Source organism: Rousettus aegyptiacus, unplaced genomic scaffold (assembly GCF_014176215.1).
Source record: "Rousettus aegyptiacus isolate mRouAeg1 unplaced genomic scaffold, mRouAeg1.p scaffold_m13_p_1, whole genome shotgun sequence".
NCBI classification, from domain to species: domain Eukaryota; kingdom Metazoa; phylum Chordata; class Mammalia; order Chiroptera; family Pteropodidae; genus Rousettus; species Rousettus aegyptiacus.
The window spans coordinates 130,982,639-131,001,248 of NW_023416284.1; the positions used below are offsets into that span (position 1 = coordinate 130,982,639).

At 44.8% G+C, this 18,610-nt stretch overlaps 1 protein-coding gene across 7 annotated transcripts in view; it reads right to left on the bottom strand.

Moving 5' to 3' along the window:
• Positions 1-18,610, bottom strand: part of BACH2 (BTB domain and CNC homolog 2) — a 306,133-nt gene that overhangs the window by 6,577 nt on the left and 280,946 nt on the right. For 6 of the 7 annotated variants that reach the window (XM_016140599.2, XM_016140598.2, XM_016140597.2 and 3 more), the window contains 2 exons: positions 13,476-15,068; positions 2,948-3,154 (listed from right to left, as the gene is read on the bottom strand). In XM_016140599.2, coding sequence (XP_015996085.1) covers positions 2,948-3,154; positions 13,476-15,068 — 1,800 coding nt within the window. Of the gene's footprint in view, positions 1-122; positions 3,155-13,475; positions 15,069-18,610 lie in introns of those variants that run through there. The other variant, XM_036220124.1, reaches the window with a different exon arrangement.

The window sequence follows — 18,610 nt, forward strand, 5'->3', positions numbered from 1 at the left end:
GGGTGGGCAGGAGGGGTGAGGAGAGGATAGGAGAGAAAATGAGAAGGGGAGGGGGGTGGGGGAAGAGAGAGAGAGAGAGAGACAGAGAGAGAGAGAGAGAGAGAGAGAGAGAGAGAGACAGAGAGAAGCAAACGTTCGACATGGGGTCTCTTACATGAGAGCTACATGTGCCGTAACATAAATGCAATCTGGCAGGCAGCGTGGGCGTGTGTGTCAGAGACAGAGATTTACACGGGGAAAGGGCACCTGCTAAAATATTTATAAATTTTTCAAGAAAACATGTTTTAAAAATGAAAAATAAACAGATGTACAAGTGCAACTCGAGAGAAATACATTATGCAAGTTTTGCAAAAGCTGAGTGGCGTGCTGGAGACAGCCTGGGAGTGGGGAGTGAGTGTGTGTTTGCCTGGGACTTGCAGGGTGGGATCAGCCTGCCCCGGCCTGCCAGAGTCATGCCTAACACTCAGATCAGGGGAGTGGGTGCAGCATCCCAGCTAGAGGGTGGCAGGTAAGAAGCAAAACACATCTGGGCTGTGCGAATTGGACCTCCTTTGCTATAACCTGAAAGTCTGAAAGGTAAGAGGAAAACCGCCCAGCCCCAGGAGGAGAATCTCAGTCTTCATTCTGCCACATGGTCTTGGCCAAGCCACCAACCCCTACACACCTATTTATCTGCAGAATGTCCTGGGCCACTTTCTAGGGGAGAGAAAATGAAATGCTGTGTGTGACAGTTTTAGCTCACTGCAGGTAAGGCAGCACAAATCAAGACCTTTGTTAAAAGTACGAAGCTCTAAGTCACAGATGTCCATGTGAAACTCATTTAGCAGTGAAACGCAGTATATTCTTAAAGGGGTTTCCAAAAAAGTAGGGGGAGAACTAGGAGATGCCCTCTTGGTTTTCCAACTGAACATTTACAAAGTGCTCTAGATATCTGCCTGGTGCGTGGCTTAGACTTTATTATTTGTTTAGTGTCACAAAATTACATGGAGAAGAATGCTAATTACCCAAATCAGGCACTTCTCAAATATGAGCCATTAGAGTTATTCTGCTACCCGAAGAAGAGCGGAGGGCTGGGATTCCCACAGATGTGTGCCTAAGGCCTTGATGACATGCACTGGTAGGCTTGGCCTGGCCTGGTTTCCTGCCCAAGCTCAGGAGATTTTCAGAAGACTCACACTCACCAGCAGCAATGTCGTGCTTCCTCACGTAGTTTAAATTTAAAAATATTTGTTGTTAAAACGTTAAAGAAAAATTTGAAAGAAAGAAGGACTTCATAATCCCACGACCCATTCACAATTTGCAATACATTTTAGGGCAACAGACACGTCCCGTGAGGCTTTAGTGGGTCTGCACTGGAGATTCAGAGGTGACCGAGACATTGTCCTTATTGTGAGGAATCTGCACGCTAGGGCCAGGGGCTGGGGAGACAGACGCCAACGCAGACAATGCAAGACTAAGGTGATACGCATGAAGACAGAGGTCAGACCAGGGTTCCGGGGGCGGGTGTCCAGCCTCACCAGGGACTCAGGAAAGAACCTTCCAGGAGAGGTGATAGTAACCTGACTTAATGAACAAAGGATGTAGTTAGAGAAGGAGATAGACAAGGAATGTCCAAAGTAGAGGGGAGACAGCTGGAGAAGGCACAAGCCCGAAGTATAAACAGCAGGAGACGGACAGGGGTGGGGAGGAGGGAGGGAAGTGCAGACACTTTGATGTTATTAGTTCTCAGAAGGGAGCGGAAGGTGATGCTGGAGGGTAGCTATGGACTGAATCATGGAGAGCACAGTATGTTTTGCTAAGCGGCTCCGGTTTTATTTTTAGGCGATGGAGCCACTGAACATGAGCAGATCTGCCCTGCTTGGTGGGTGTTAATTAAATTAAACTTAAAAAACACCCTGAGGTCCAGAACTATCTTGATTATACGTAATATTTACTCATGCTTTTCAAATGTCTTATCTTGCTCCTAGGTTCTCGTCGGGACGGTGGTTTGCCAGGAAGCAAAGGATTCCTGCATGTAGTCTGAGGACCCAAACTTTGATCATAATAACTACTTTATGTGATCTCCTTCTTCTTCCCTGACATGGCACCTGAGCTGCGTTTCCAGCATCTGGCCAGCAGAAAGGTCAGGCTGGATGAGGTTGCACTGGTTGCCTTCAAAGCTACAGTAAGGAGCCAGAGGCCACTTGGATTTGCTTCCTGTAGTTTTAGGCCACTTATCAAGGAGAAGCTCAGAGCTCTGATTCGGGGGAAGGTTGGGAGATGGGAGCATACTCTTTGAGACGAAATCACTCTCGGGCAGAGGGAAGAGGTGACAGCCACTTTGAGGCAGAACTGCAAAATCAAGGACGCTGGGCTGTGAAGTGCTTTTGGAGACCATGATGAACAGCCGCCTCACAGCAGGCAGGAGTCCTATCGCTAACCTACCCTCTTCCATGGGAGGCGGGAAAGAGCAGTGGTAAAAACAGGATTTGGAATCAGACAACTGGGTTTACAGTCAAGCTCGCCACATAGTGGGGACTTACTTAACCCCTCTGCACTCTAGTTTCCACCTCTGTAAGTGGAGATAAAATGGTGCCTAAGTCACAGGATTGATGCGAGGATTAAATGTAATCATCTACAAAAATAGTTTAAAATAATACCTGCTCTACATATGTATGCAATAAATGTTAGCCATTAGAACATGTCAAATGGAAAATAAAAATGAACGACCTTTATACATACAGCTGAAGGACATAAAATATGGACACATGACTACACATCAGCACAGGCACACACACACTGCAGAAATAAAGCTATTCTGCTTCCTAAGAAACTTGTTCAAAAGCAAACCCAAACTTCCCTGAACGGTGATCCTTCTTTCGACTTCTCCAGCCTTCACTACTGTAACTTTGCCTCAGTCTCAGTCACTCCTGGTTGCCAACAGCAATGGATGGACGGGTCGACTCACCAGTTTGCGGATTTCACATTCTAAGTTCTGAATGCAGTCCAGCTTCCTCTTGCGGCAGCGCTGGGCTGCGATGCGGTTCTTGCTGCGCCGTCGGACGTCGTGGATGTACTCCAGCTGCTCGGAGGTTAGCTTGTGCATCTTAATCATCATCTGGAAGTCGTTCCTCGGAAGGTCTGTGATTTGATCTACAGGAAAGGGAAGTTTCACCTGAAACCAAGAAAAATAGATGATTATGGTAGCTGGATTTCAGTTTTAATTTTGGCAGGTAGAACATCAAAAAATAGCAAAACCTCCTTTTTAAAGATGACCAAATAATACGGATACTACTGAAAGCAAGCTATAATTCTTTCCTCTTTCAAATATAAATAAGATGCAATATTCAGATAATCAAACAGAACGTGAACACACAAATTATACTGTGATTATCATTCTTTAGATTTTTGAAGCAAGCAGCATAGAAAATATTGGAAATAGTGCACTTTTCATTGCTACAGCACTTTTATAAGAAGGGCTCTCTGGTTAGTTAAAATCTACTTCCACTTAACCTCGACTCAATAAGATACTATTTTACAGACAGATATCATCTCAGGAGGTATCTACAACACTTGGGTGAAGACGCTGGGAAGATGGAACGATTGGCGTGGTTCTTAATGGCCACAGCACAGGGAGACACAGCGAGATGACTTGGACAGGCTATACTAGCATGGGCGAGGAGTGAGACCTCGGCTTTTGTCCTTCCTATCATGGGACATGAGACCTTAGGTTAGTTACTTTACTTCTCTTGATTTCCTCATCTGCAGAATGGGGCATGACTTTTAGCTCCACAAGTGTTAGGTACTTTGGCAGATTGTATTCTCCAAAACTACAACGGCATCCCATTTCACATTGTCTTTCATGGCATGATGCTGACTTTCCTCTACCAAGAGGTGAGATGCACGTTCCTATCTCTTGACCAATACAGTGCAGAGGGAGTAACTGTGTGTGATGTCGAAGCCTAGGTCATCAGAGGTGTTACGGCTTCCTCTTAGACCTCTTAGATTGCTCTTTCTTGAGGAATCCAGCTGCCATGCCTCAAGGGCACTCAAGCAGCCTGGTGGAGAAGCCCTTGCAAAGAACTGAGGCCTCCAGCCACCAACCAGAATCACCTTGCCAGTCATGTGAATGAGCCAACCTGGATGTGGATTTTCTAAGCCCAACACTTCAGATGACTGAAGCCCCAATCGACATCTGACTGCCACCTCATGAACTATTCCAAGCCAGACGTGCTCGATGGGCTACTCCTGAATTCCTGACCCATGGAACGGTGGGAGATGTTGAATAATTATTCTTGTTTTAGGCCACAATGTTTGGGGATGATTTGTTATGCAGTGGTACATAACTGACGCAGATACAATTATCAGCAAGATTCCTATTTCAAACTCTTGACAAATCAAGGCACATCAACATTATCCAAAGAGAGGAAACTAGTTTATTGAAGGATGGATTGTGTTCTCCTTGTATTCCGTGAAGTGCTAGCTTACAACCCTGCGGCCAAAATTAAAACTGAAATATTTCTTAAGAAAAGGACCACTCTTCCCTAGGACCTCCTCAGCACCCAGTAGGTGGGGAACACAGGCCTGCGCCTTTCAGCGGTTTGCCACTACCCTCTCCAAGACATTTACTCATGATGCAGAGACTTCAGAGTTCAGTCCTGGTTCTGTTTCAGAAGCTCTTGAAAAAGGAAGATTGACTGTTGCTTGGCCAAGAGACAGTGTTTCCTAGCTCAGAGTGCTTCATTCTTGCTTACATCAGTGTCTGCCTGAGACTGACCAGCAGATGGCACTGTAAACCTACACTTGCTGTAGGCACCAGCCCAGTGCTGTCCAATGCAAACAACGTGAGCTGTATCAGCGATTCTACGTTTTCTAGTAACCACTGATGAAAAGAATGAAGTGAAAACAGAAAAAATTAATTTCGATAATATATTTACTTGAACCCAATAGATTCAAAATATTTTCAATATGTAATTAACATAAAAGTTATTGAGATAGTTTACTTTTTGGTACTAAATTTTCAAATTCTGAGGCATATTTTACACTCATTACGCATCACAATTCACACAGCCACGATTCTAAGGTTCAATAGCCATGTGTGGTGTGTGGCTGCTGTACTGGACAGCATAGCTCTAGAAGACTGAACAAATGGATCCGAGTGAACTAGAGGGGCCAGAAAACCAGAAGAGTGGGTTTAGGTTTAATTATAATGTTTTTGGGTGAAGAGACCAAGCCCCTGTTAACATTCAGAAGCTGCAGTATTGTTCAGGGGAGGGAGCTGAAGGTATTTTATCCTGAGCTCAGCCTTTTTCTTTGGTTGATTCAGATGCAGGCAGTCCAGATCCTGGCATTTGTGACCAGTTAATCCCCATACACAAAGGCAATCACACTGAACGATCCTTTGGCTTTTCTATGGCTGGGTGCGACTGCTTTGTCAGGTTGCTTCATAGCTCTCAGACTGCTGGATGTGGCATTTGGTTCCCAATGGGTGCTCTGAATCAGCTTTCACATGGTGAACTCTGTCCCATGACACCTGTAAAATGTTGGCCCAAGAGAACAAAATCACAGCGACACACATTACACCAGTCTCAGCTCAGCCCTGCTCTGACTGCTAGAGACAGGCGGCCAGGACAAACAGTTCCCTGTTATGGGCCCAGGAAAGGGCTTTGTTCATGGGGCTGTGTTTGCACAGGGCTTATAATGATATGAAAGAATGTTTGATTTTCCTGTTATAACCTTTGGATAACAGACACTCAGTTCCTGGATGGTGCCTAAATAACACAGAGGTCTGTCTGTTGGGGACACGGATGTTTCCACACCAGGCAGAAGCCTTGTTTTCACAGAAGAGGTTGTGGCACTTTTGGGCTTTGTGGAGTCTTCCGTTTTGCTGACAACAAACCAATTCTACATCTGCTCTTAATTATGTTTACTTATTTTCAGAAAGAATATATATGTACCCATGGTTCAGGCCATAGGGAAAGTCTAAAGGCCTTCTATACCAAGGGTTACTGTATTTAAAAGTGTTCAGTGAATGTAAAACACTAGAGAAATAGGACAGAGGCTGACAAGAAAGAAGAAAAAGCAACAATACTAGTTTCAAAGTCCTTCAAGCAAATGGCCATATAAAATTTCAGCAGAGCTTTTGCAACTCCAGCTGCTTTGTAAAGAGGTCAAAGGAAAAAATAATAGTCAGCTACAGACTTTCTTTCATGTGAAAAAAACACCCCCCAAACCAAAACCCAACCTCTCTTGTTTCTTTTGAGACAGCTCTGTTGCCCCCAGCAGGGAGAACTTCCACTGGCTACCAAGAGGGAAGTCCCAGAAGAGTTTTTGGAAAAGCACAGTGGTAACTTCACCACAGCTGTTTGTTATTTTTAGAGGAGTAAGCTGGGCGTCATCTCTGGAGAAAAACAGCAGACACATACCCCTCACGGGGCTGGGAGAAGATTGCATTCTTAGGCTTGCAGGTACCCCAGCACTCTTCAAATGGGGCTCAAAAGTCAGCTAATGCCACTTGGCCTTGGAAAGTTGAAACACATCGAGAAGGCTGAGGCCCTTCTCCCTTTGTTCTGGTGAATTCTTAACAACTGAAATAGGCCCAGTACGGCTTCACGTCTTATTTATTGTTCCTCCACACACTTATTCTTCCAAGATTCTACTTCTCAGCAGTGGTTGGGTTGGTTTTCATTCACAGGACCCTCATAAACAGTGCAAAACACCCAACCTGACAAGGTGAAGGTCCTGCCAACTACCACCAGGCCCTGGCTGAAGAGTCAGCCTGCAGCTATATTCAGCCCACCACACGCATGGGAGGCTCAGCACTAAGGCTTAGCAGGCTGCATAGCAGGGGCGGGGCCTGTGGGGTCAAGGGCGCTGATTTCTCCTTAGGCACAGGGCAGCTGCAAAGGTGCTGCCAGGCTTTGGGTCTCAGTAGAGACTCTGAGAGTCAGGGGCAGCCACTGCATCAACAAGCCAAGGGCCAAACGGCACCACGGCACCATGAGCCAGCCAGTGCCACGACCTGCGTAATCTGCTCCTGTCAATTCTACCCAGACTCAACAGGTTGTTCACCCTTCCCTCTCAGCACAACAGCAAGAAAAGCACAGAGGACGTTTTCAGCCTGGTACCTGCAGTGGCTGGCTAAGCGGTGACCAAGGGAGGGTTAGACCCTCTAGGGACCCCAGCTCTTGAGCAGTCAGTGAAATAAGTGGCCTTGCAGTGTGCCTCGGGACCTCTGGCCCCAGAGGCTGACAAACGGTGGGAGAATGTTGTGACATCTGGAGCGTGAATGAAACCTAAACGTTCCTCCTTGAGGGCCCAATCATGGGGTGCCCGCGGCTGGACCCCAGGGTGCCAGCACCTTTTTCTTACCAAACACAAATCAGCTGCTCCACTTCTCTTTCCTGCCGACAACTATGCAGGTTCTGCAGCCAAAGCACCCCTCCCTCCCAGTTAAGTGAAAATGTTTTAAAAATTATATGAGAAATATAATGTCTTGCAGAAATTTCAAATGTGAGACAAAAGAGGTGGAAAAGATGGCTCCCCCACCCTGCCCCCCGCCAATCACTCTTTTCATCTGGTGGACTTTGCTGTGATCTTTGTTTCCTCTGAATATTTTCACTGGGTTGTAATCAGACCAGTCACCTCACAGCGCTTCTTAACACACCTGGCTTTCCTGATGTTTCTGGTTGGCTGGCTGGAGGCTAGTGGAGAAGCAGGATGGAGGTGCAAATGTTGCAGAAAAAGCTGAAAACAAGTATCTATTTTCTCTAGCAATCCCAGCATAAGCTGGTGTGTGAATCTTTTCTTGGTTCCACTACCAGACTTTGAGGAGAAGCCACTGGTGTTGAACCTACCAACAGTAGCCTGAGGCCCTAATGGTGCAGTCAGCTCTCCAAAGCCTCTAACACCTACAAGACCCTGGGATCTTTATGAGTTGTCAGGGGAGGAAGCAAAATGCCCAGAGGATGATGATTCCAGTGCTACTGGCATGGGAACCAGCTCAGTGCTGGGCAGACGCCAATGACAACATCTCCCCTCCCAGATTAAGAAATGTTTCCTTCACAACTGTCCTTTTACCCTTGATTCTCACGGTCCAGTTCCCGGAACAAATGTAGGACACCTGGGATTTAGTTGTGACACTGCAATTTATTAGCTGTACGATTTCAGGCGCTTTTTTCCTTCTCTCTGTCCTGAAGTTCTCGGAGGGTCTGTGAGTCAGAGGGAGATAATATTTGACCTGCTTAGCTTACAGGATTGCTATGAAGAGTAAAATTGGAGGATAGACAAAGAAAGTGCTTTGAAAAGTCTAATTGCCCTATATCTGTAAAGTATTATTATTATGTCTGTTTATTTGCCCTATTATACTTTGTCTCATGGTTTCCTCTTCCAGACATACAGTATGCTCTGGAATTCCAGATGCTAAGAATGTCTTTCTAGATAATATGAAAACATTGTTTTAATTAGAAATAGGGCTGACTTCTATGCTGCCAGCAAGGTTTCCTTTTTATTAAGTAGACCAATTACAGACATTTTAGAAAAGATGCCTGATTCAACAAACCACAAAAACAACTGTGAAAATTTTACACACAACATATGTCTGGAAGTCGGCATCTGGGTGAGAGAGTTAGAGTCAGACACGGCTCTTCTATGCTATTATTTTTCAGTATTTGACCTGGGACCTTATTTCTCTCTGTTCCCACACACATACAGAAACACACACTCCTACTCACTTTTATCTTTCTTGACATGAAGCATGTCAGTAAAGCAAGTCCAATTAATCAGTACTTTCGGTTGTACAAATAAACTATCTTTCTATTGCTTCTTTACTAAAACCCACAGTTAGACAGGTATAAAACTGTCTCACTAAGAAGCTTACTACTTGGAAAATGTTTCTGACTTTTCTATAATTTTCAACTTTTAAAAATGAATCTGTAAACCAAAACAAGATACTACTTCACACCAACTAGAATGGCTATCATAAAAAAAGATGGATAATAACAAGTATTGGGAAAGATGTGGAACAACTGGATCCCTCATATATGCTGTTGATGGAAATGTTACCTTAGAAGACAGTCTGATAGTTCCTCAAAAGGTTAAACAGAGTTATCAAAGGATTCAGCAAGTCTACTCCTAGGTATGGAACAAGGAGAATTGAAAACACAAAGTCTACAGAAAATTTGTACACAATACTCACAGCAGCATTACCGATCATAGCCGAAAAGCGTAAACAACCTAAATGTACCTCAACTGATGAATGGATCAACAAAGTGTGGTAGATCCACACAGTGGAATATTATTCAGCAATAAAAAGGAATGATGCACTGACACATGACATACTCAGTGGGATCAATGGCAGAAATAAACCTTGAAAACATTATGCTCAGTGAGCCAGACACAAAAAAATCACAAAAAGTGTGAGATTTCATTGAGATGAAATGTCCAGAATAGGCAAATCTACAAGGACAGAAAAGTACATTAGTGGTCTCCTGGAGTCGAGGGGAGGGCAGTGAGGAGTGACTGCTGAAGGGTATGCTGTTTCTTTCAGGAGTGAGGAAAATGTCTTGGAATTAGAGAGTGGTGATGGTCACACAACTTTGTAAATCATTAAAAAACACTGACTTGTTCACTTTAACACAGTTAATTTTATGGTATGTGAATTTGATCTCAATTAAAAAAATGAACCTTTGTGTCATACATGTATATAATTCAAACATTATAGAAATACACAGAAATGAAACTTTCCCTATACTCCTTCTCTTCAACTTCGCCTCCCATTTTGAAGCAGACTAGGACCTTATTATGCACACTGTTTTGTTACTTTTTTCACTTCATGTGGCCTGTTCATTCTTTCATCATTGGAAGTAAGAAAAAAAATTCCAAACTGACTTTTCGAGTAATATAGCAAACCCAGAAGTCATAAAGAAAGATTGATAACTTGATTAAATAAAAACTAAAAATTTCTATACTGAAAAAGATACCATAAATAAAAAAGCGGACCAGGGGAACATACAAAAAGCATTTATCAGAAAGGGTTAATATTACTGTGTCAAGGATTAAGAGCCCTATAAGTTGATCTAAAGACAAACAACACAAAGGAAGGATGGGCAAAGAAGTCAACCTCATTCGTAGTCCTCATTTTTTGCCCATTGGACTGGCAAAAATGAAAAGGACTGGTAACAGCTAGCACTGGCAAGAGCAGGGGAAAATGGGCACTCATCAGTTGCTGAAGGGTATGTGAATTGCTACAGCCTTTTGGGAAAGTAAGTAGGTAGTATTTAACACATGGGCATAACCTTTAACCCACTTACAGAACTCTAACCCACAAAAATAAAAGCACCACTACTAAATATGTTCACAAAACTGTTTATTGTAGCAATGCTCATAAGAGGAAAAAGTTGAAAAAAATTAGAATGGCTGTTGATAGATGATAGCTGAAAAAAAATTGTGGTTTTTTTTGCCCCATGGATATTAAAGAAGCATGCATTAGCTACATGTGAGAATTCTACCACTGAACCACCAATGCGAACGCATTAGCTGTATGTGACTGACCTAGAGGCATGTCCACAGTAGACAGCTGTGTGAAAAAAGCAAGCTGCTGAGTAATTATATAGAAAATACCATTAAAATACACCCAACATCCTAGAAATGTGAACATGTATTTGTATATTGTTGTAGGCAGAGAAAGCCTATTAAATGTGGTATGTTAGGGGCTGAGTACGTTGTTTGATTATTTAAAAAAAAGAAAGTAATTTTAAAAAGCTGACTGTTGATAAAGGACAACGCTGTGCTAATTTAAGGTTTCCTGAAGGCCAGGGAATAGTTAAAAGAGGATGAAAGAGGTCAGTGTTGATGAGATGGGAGAGTTAACAGAGTAGAACTAGAATATCTACAGAATATAAGATATGCTAACATTTCTTTCGATCTCATATTTTGGCTCCTTACAGAGGTGGAAGAAGAGAGATTGGGATGGAGCCTGGACCTGTTGGTCCGAATTATTGAACAGATGGCTGGCTGGAGGTGAGAACTCCTCTTTTGGTTTCTGACTCTGGTGTCTCCTTGGAGTTCACTTGGAAGAGAAGTCACCTGGACCTTATACAAGAGCAGACTGAAGCAGAATCAGCCCAGTGTAAGTTGGCTTATTCGGCATCAAGAAAACGAGTTATGAGTCACATTGTGAAGAATTTGCCATCAACAGTTTTCCTGGGGACCATGCTTCCACCAGGGTCAAAGTAACACTTCAGAGCAAGTTATTAACTCAAAGAGGAGAAGCCATGCTGAGTCCCTGAGACAGCTCTTGGAAAATCTAATCACATCTACTCGAGGAAAACTAAAATGTCAAACTGGGAAAAACCTGAGCTTTACTCTAATGATCCTGTCCAAAATGTACTACTGAGAGGGGCTAAAGTGTGATTTCTGAAATGGTGTAGAGCTTGGTGAATGTGACTTCTTTCACTGTTTAGAAATGTAAAGAAAAAAGATGTTTTTAAAAAGTAAAAATGTTTTTTTTTTTTTTTAAGCAGTGGTATTTTCAGTGGGAGACTAGTCCTGTTCACAATTATTTTATAGGTTGAATGAGTCCTCCCTTTTAATTGATTCATGCAGAACTGAAAAGTTCTGAGGCAGACGAACGATATGGCCCAAACACAGAAAAAATTGTGTGCTCTTATTGGTGGCATTTAGTTCCAAGAAGTGACTTTAACTCTCTTTTGGGATATTAGAGGGACAAAAGGAGATTTATCTGAAATGGACAGTTCCTTGAACATGTGTGAATGTCATTAAAATAAAACCCCTTTAGCTTAATGGAGGGGCATTTCTTAAGGGAGAGATAAAACCCCCCCACGAATTTGGAGGCATTTGTCCATTTTTCATGGCACCAATCCTTGGCAAGAGAAATCGTTATGGGCTTTTGCATCAGAGACATTTATGAACAGCTTTGGGGGGGGGAGGAACCCTCAAAAAAGTTGTGCCTGGAGGAAAAGAAATGAATAAAGAAAGAGAGAACACATCACAAAACCTCAAGCCTTTCTGGTTAGAGACACAGACGTGCCTCTGCCTTGGGGCACTGGGTATAAGCTGCCATCCCAAACCTGAGGGGATATGGTGTATGAGTAGGATTAGTTCCCATTCAAATTTCCTTTATAATTTCTTTCAACTAAATCAAATCCTGTCTTTCTCCGTTTTTGCCAGGCAGTAATAGAAGAGGAGGCTAGCTGGCAGAACAAGGAAGTGACACAGGGCATTTCTGCAGTTGGCACAGAGAGCTTTGGAATCTACTTTCAAAACACGCCCGAACTAAACCTCATGTGCTTCTTGCCAATCTTGCAGGGGCTAATAAACTGCACGTGGCTCTGTGAAAAGCCACCTCACTCTGTGTGGCATTTCTGCTGTCTGGTTGGGTTAACATCCCTGCTTTACTAGAGGCTGTATCCAGGGAGTGCAGACGGGTACTGAGGGCACCAGGCTAACGAGGACTATGCTTGGTTTGTTTCCTCCTGTGTTTTTCAGATAAGCAGCTCTGAGGAGGGATTTCTCACTGGGTTCGCTCGCTCCAGCTCCTGAAGCAGGTCTGAGACACAGGTGGCAGTCTCAGGTTGGTTCCTTGTCAATCCGTAAGACAATGCCAGATTGTGACAGAGACTCCCTCATATTTTTCCAGGGGCCGCTTGGGTTATGGGGGGAAGGGGAACATGCAGGAGTCTGTCCTTTTCTCTCCTTAGGCACATGAATCTTGCGGATGATGTGGCTGGCGTTGCACCTGCTCCCTCTCCCAGAATTGGTCAGACATGGATGGAACCTTTGGGAATTTTTATCTATAAAGCGTTTTTGCTTACAGGTAGACAGAAACCGCTACTCAACCCTACTAGTCCCCAAAATAACTTCTCTCAATTTGTGGGGAACTCAGGAAATGTCATATTACGCAGTTATGTGTGACTGACTGGGGGGGCTTCTGCAATGACCCTGGGACCAGGACGAATGGTGAGTTGTCCATCACCTGTATCCTAACCCCAGGGTCTTCTGTTGACAAGGAAAAGTTAAAGGGTGCTAGGAAAGCACCTGTCTATCTAGTTCCAATTAATTTGGAAAGTGATTCCATAGTTCCCTTCATACTGAAGGGGTGAGGAGCAAGGATGAAGGTGATGAGTATAGCATCGTTTCAAAGCAGATGGACTAGGAGAAAGGGAGGAGGAGAGGAGGTCTGAAGTACCTGAGCATGCTTTCATGCATTAGACTTACTTTTTTCACTGAACAGTTGCCTCTGCTTGTTGAGTATTGAAATCTAGATCAAATTTCAAGTGCCTTCTAGGACAAAAGTGGTTAATCTGGAATCACCGTGAAACATCCTGCCTCCATGGATGGGGAGGCAGTCCCTTTACTATAACCTTTAATGTTGGCACTTAAGAACAATTTGGGAGTGGTGGGGTGGGGGCAGGGAAGAGTCCAGATAAAGGACTGAGAGAGCAGATCACATGCTTGAATTTATGTGGGTTCCCTACCTCCTGGCCCCTGTCCTGCACAGGACACGACTCACTGTCTGCTTCCGAGAATGATCCGGATTCGTCGCTGGAGTTGGTTCCGTAAGACTGCTCACATTTAATTTGGGGTCGGACTTGGTTGTACATTCCATCTCCCATCAGGCCTGGTTCCTGATGTTCTGTGGCAAGGAATCTGGCTCCCTGGGAACAGGGCGAGGAGGAGAACTCACAGAGAGGGAGGCTGCAGGGTGAGCCCCCACTCCCATCCTCTGCGTAGGAATAGGAGGAGCATGAGCTGGAAGTCCTGGTCCTGGTCTCCAAAGGGGGAGAGCGAGGGCAGACCTTGATTGGCACCGGGCAGCTAGTGTTGGGCCGCATCCTTCCTGGCAAGTGGTCAGCCATCAGCCCACCGTGGGAGTAGGCCTGTGAGCTGGGGAGGGACTGGCCTGCCCCCACCCACAGACCCTTTGGCACCGGCTCAGCGAGGTCTTTGTCCAAACTGCTTACCCCAGGATACGAGTGCACCGAAGTGCTCACTTGGTCACAAGCGCTGGAGGAGAAGATCACACTTCTCCGGTCCAGCTCTCCTTCCTGTTTACAGAGAGTCTCCATCCCAGGCCCCTTGAGGGGCGACCCCATCGTGAAGTTGGACGTGTCCTTCTGGCCCACGTGGGCCTGTCCATAATTCCCCGTGAAAGGGGCATAGTCAGTTTTAAGGTCACCCTGAGTGATGCCCTTGTCAAAAGGGCACGCAGAACTCCTGGCAAAGTGCTGCTGAGATGTACTGGGCAGGCCAGACAGCTCCGCACTTTTTGTTATGCTGAATAGAGACCTTAAGCAGGAGGGAGAGGACACGATCCTGGATCGCTCCAGGCAGGCGGCCCCAGCTGTGGGGGCAGGGGCGGGGGCGGGGCTGGGCTGTTTGCTGTCCATCTCGAAATCCCCGGCTCTGTCCTTGATGTCCGGCTCATCTCCGGACAGGCAGAGCGTGATGCTCTCTTCCTCGTTCTCTTCACTGGGCGGCTCACTTTTTATTTGCCCCATGGCAAGCCCCGGCTTGAGGCTGTTGCCAGAGTTATCTTCACTGAATGTGCTTGCAAAACCTGAGGTACTGTGTGATGATGCATTATAGACATTCTTGGTACATGCAAGCTGGTACTTCTTGTATCGGGGGTACTGCATTAACGCGTCCTTTTCGGAGCTCTCCTTGGTGTCCGTCGGCCCGTCGGACTCGGGCAGCAAAGTGTCTTCCTTCTCTGCTACTGGGATGGCGGTGGTCTCCAAGCTATTGGGGTCTGGAAGCATCTGGTCCCTGGGGCAAGCCACCTTGGCCGTCTCTGAATCCATGGTCTCCTCCTCTTCGTCCTCCTCCTCTCCCGCGGAGTTCTCACGGTCCTCGTGTGGACGCGGGCACGCCGTATCCTTCCGGCACACGAACAGGCCATCGTCGCTGTTCAGGAGCTGGGTCTGCAGGAAGCTGAAGCAGGAGTCCTCCAGGTTGTGCATGCGCAGGAACTCGGCACAGCGGATAACCTCGCGGATGTTTTCTCTGCTGAGTAGCAGCTTAGCCGTGTAGGCAAACTGTAACAGCGGCCCAAAGCCCCTGGCCGTGACCTGCAAAACAAACAGGGAAATCGCCGACGTTACCATCCGCATGGCTATTGTCCCGAATCCCTCAACTGAAGCAAAATAGCCAGACAGCGCTAATGTCCCAGAATAAAGACTGCAAAGGAGCAGTTAATCTCGTACTGGGTCAGCAATGATTCTCCTTCCAATAATTAGTGCCTGTCTCGTGCATGCCACTGCTCTATTCCATCACCACACACACAGAACTGAAAATCACCAGGGTCAAGTGGCCAACAAGATGACAACGGGTTCAGTGTTTACACTAATGAAATATCCTGGCAAAAATGCACAGTAACAATGGGAAGCCTATTAATTTCCCTCCCAATCAGTCCTGTTGCTAGCCATTCTACAAAAAGAGTGCTGTGACACTTCTTGCAGTTCCTTTGAGCCAAAGGAGGCATTATAGTTTCCCTGTCAACCGCAAAACTGGCAATAGGTCCCTGTTAAAGCCTGAAAGTCCATAGGGTGTCAAAACAGTTTTTCCTCATTTACAAAGTTAAAAAGAGACATTAAAAGCAACTCTTGTTTCACTCATTCATCCTGGTTTCTAGTTGAGACTTCTCAGTCATCATGTCAAATCTGACCTTACGATGATAACCAGAGATGATGACAATCCAACGCAGTGTTCTCAACAAGAAACCAACTCCTGGCCCATAAAGAATGCGGGTTACAGAGCTCTACAAACTGGCTGGCGTTCGAATGGTTGAAGATGCTGAGCGGCACAGGACATGGGCTAGTCCTTCCCTAATTATAAGCAGCAGCTTTGCCATGCTGCTGTCTTCTTTCCTGATAAATCTTCAGAGGCTAAGGCTACTGGCATGTGCTGCTCATCCATCATATTTTACACAGATTGAAAATGTGCTATTTATGCACAGCTTGTGTGTATGTGTGCATGCATGCACACACACACAGAATAACTTAGACAATTAGAAATACATTGCCTAAGGCCATTTTTTTTTTTCAATGGAAGTGGATTAAATGTGTTCAGGGCAGGCCTCCTTACCCTCTATGTGAAACCATGCATCCTTTAGGTTCTTGCAAGCACTGCTGAGAGGCAGCTCTATAAATTGTGTGTACAAGCCAGGTGAAAGCAGCACTCATGGGGTCCTTGCTGGAAGCTACAGAACAAGTGATTTAAAAATATCTGCTAGGGGAGTAAGTGCAGAGCTAGATGACCTGGGAAGCTCTGTAGCTGACTTCCATGTGTACTAAATTCACGGCAGCACACCGAGCCAAAATTCTCGTGAGGGCTTATATCCGCTGCTCACGATTCAACTCAGACATCGACTCCTCTGGGAGCCCTCTCTGAACCTCCTAGAGAGGACGAATGATACTATCCTCTCAGCCCATAGCCAGATTGAGGAAATGTCCTAGATTCTCCAGGGCAGTACTGATTTAATATATTGCTGCATTCCTTCCGGTAAGGGAAGTTTCTTAGATACAGAACTAAATAGGATTTTAATAAGAATTTTAAAGTACTTTAAGTAAAATTCCAAATAAAAAGTTCTGTCAGTTAATGACTCCCAAGATATTTGGCTGTAATAAATACAACAAAAACCATGATTGCTAGACCCATATTAGAATTCTACAGGGGCAATCATTGTCATCCACCATAAGACAGCAAGATTCTTCAGATCAGGGATTGTTTCATTTCTGTTTGTAACACTGCATCTAACTAAGGTCTCTAACATGATAAACACCCAAGAAAAGCTTGTATATTACTAAATGTGCCTTAAATCTAACTGTGCCTCTAACAACATATAGCTATAGTGTACAGAAGGTGACAGACAGCACAGTGTTTGGTGAGTATTGTCTCAAATTACTTTTAGAGCAAGGCATCATGTAAACCAATATATCCAATCAATCAACCGATCCAAGGCAGGCATTTGTCCTGTCCCCTAGCACCAGTATTAAAAAGAAGCTCATCTAACCTACACTTTTGTCCTACTAAGCAGACATCATAACAGATTCAGCAAATGTAGTACTTACTATATCTGTCCTCAGAACATTTCTCCCAGGAACTTTTAAAAAGGAGTGCAAGGCAAGGAAGTACATATTTATAAGTAACTAAAGAAAGCAATGAGAATGTCACATGACCCATTTCTTCACTGTAGCATGGCTCTACCACAAACAGGAATGGCGGAATCAAGGCAGAGGTGACGTCCCCATATGTAAGCATCTTATGCCCTACTCCTAGGCAAGCTGTCAGTTGCTGAGTGGATAATACACATTTCAAGTTTTGGCAGATGTGCTCACAAGAAATTGAGGAAATTCATCTCAATTCTATTTATGTTTTCTATACAGTCCTCCTCCTCCTCTTATATTTATCACCATTTCTTTCTTATTTTGATGCTCTTCATCTCAGTAGGCCCCATCACTGTCCCCCAGTATGGCTCCTTTTGAAGAGGATTATTAAATAAGCTGGAAACACCAATGGGAATCACTGGATCTGTCCTGGGTGTCACCACTTGCCACATGGCTGCAAGGAACTGGAAAAAGCTTCTCTACCCAGGGAGGGGCTGATGCTTTGACATCTGAGTTGGACTGAGGATGTCAAGGAGCACAGTCTGCAAATCCCAAACCAAATCACCAATCCTTTTGGGATTTGGAGACAAGATGAGCTTGAAACGATCATCAGATGGTCATGACAGAGTCATGAATGAAAACAGGATTGTAAACTGTCGTTCAAGTCCAAGGGCAGAGGAAATGGTGTTCTCACCATGAAATTTCAAGAGTCTATAACTAGCTCTTCCCCGAAATGAATTTAATTCTGCTTTGTCATATTTAATTCTGCTGAATTTTGCTCAGCGTCTGTGTTCAGGGCTCTGTCTAGCTAAGTCAGAGTTATCATTCACCGAGCACCTCCTGGGGCCCAGCACTGTTCTAGCTGGTTCTCGTAATGCCCTGCAAGGCAGGCATGAGTGATTTATTTTGTAGACAAGGAAACTGAGAAGAAAAGAGGTGAAGGTATTCATCCACAGTCATAGAGCTGGGATTCCAATCCCAGTGCTATGAGGAACAGGTAAGTATAATACTCAGCCCTGTGCTCCAGAAACCTACAATTCAGCTTTGTAGAAGAGGTATACACAATGATGAGTCAATTGTTAACTCACAGTGTAAGGCAACAGTGGAAGGGTTCTCACAAGATTATACAATTAATTGCCAACTGAGAAATCTAGATGAGTTCAGAAGAGGAAACTGCTGAGGTCCATGAGGATCCCTTGAACGCTCATGAGCAGGACACCTGCAGTGAATTCCCCTGTCTATGTCTGCTCTGGGTCAAAGGCTGCCTTGATACAGTGGGTAACTTCTGAACTACCACAGGTGTCCCACCTGGGAACCAACCTCTGGTGCACTTCAGGCCAGTTTTAATAGAAAACAAAAAGCAGGTGCCCAGTCACACCTGAAAGCCAGTGTGAAAACAGGCAGAGGCTTTCCATGTAATGGTTTTTCTATGTACAAGCTCCATCTTGAGTAGGTCACACTCTTTCCATTTTTAGGAATCATTAAACTCACTAATTGCGCTCACA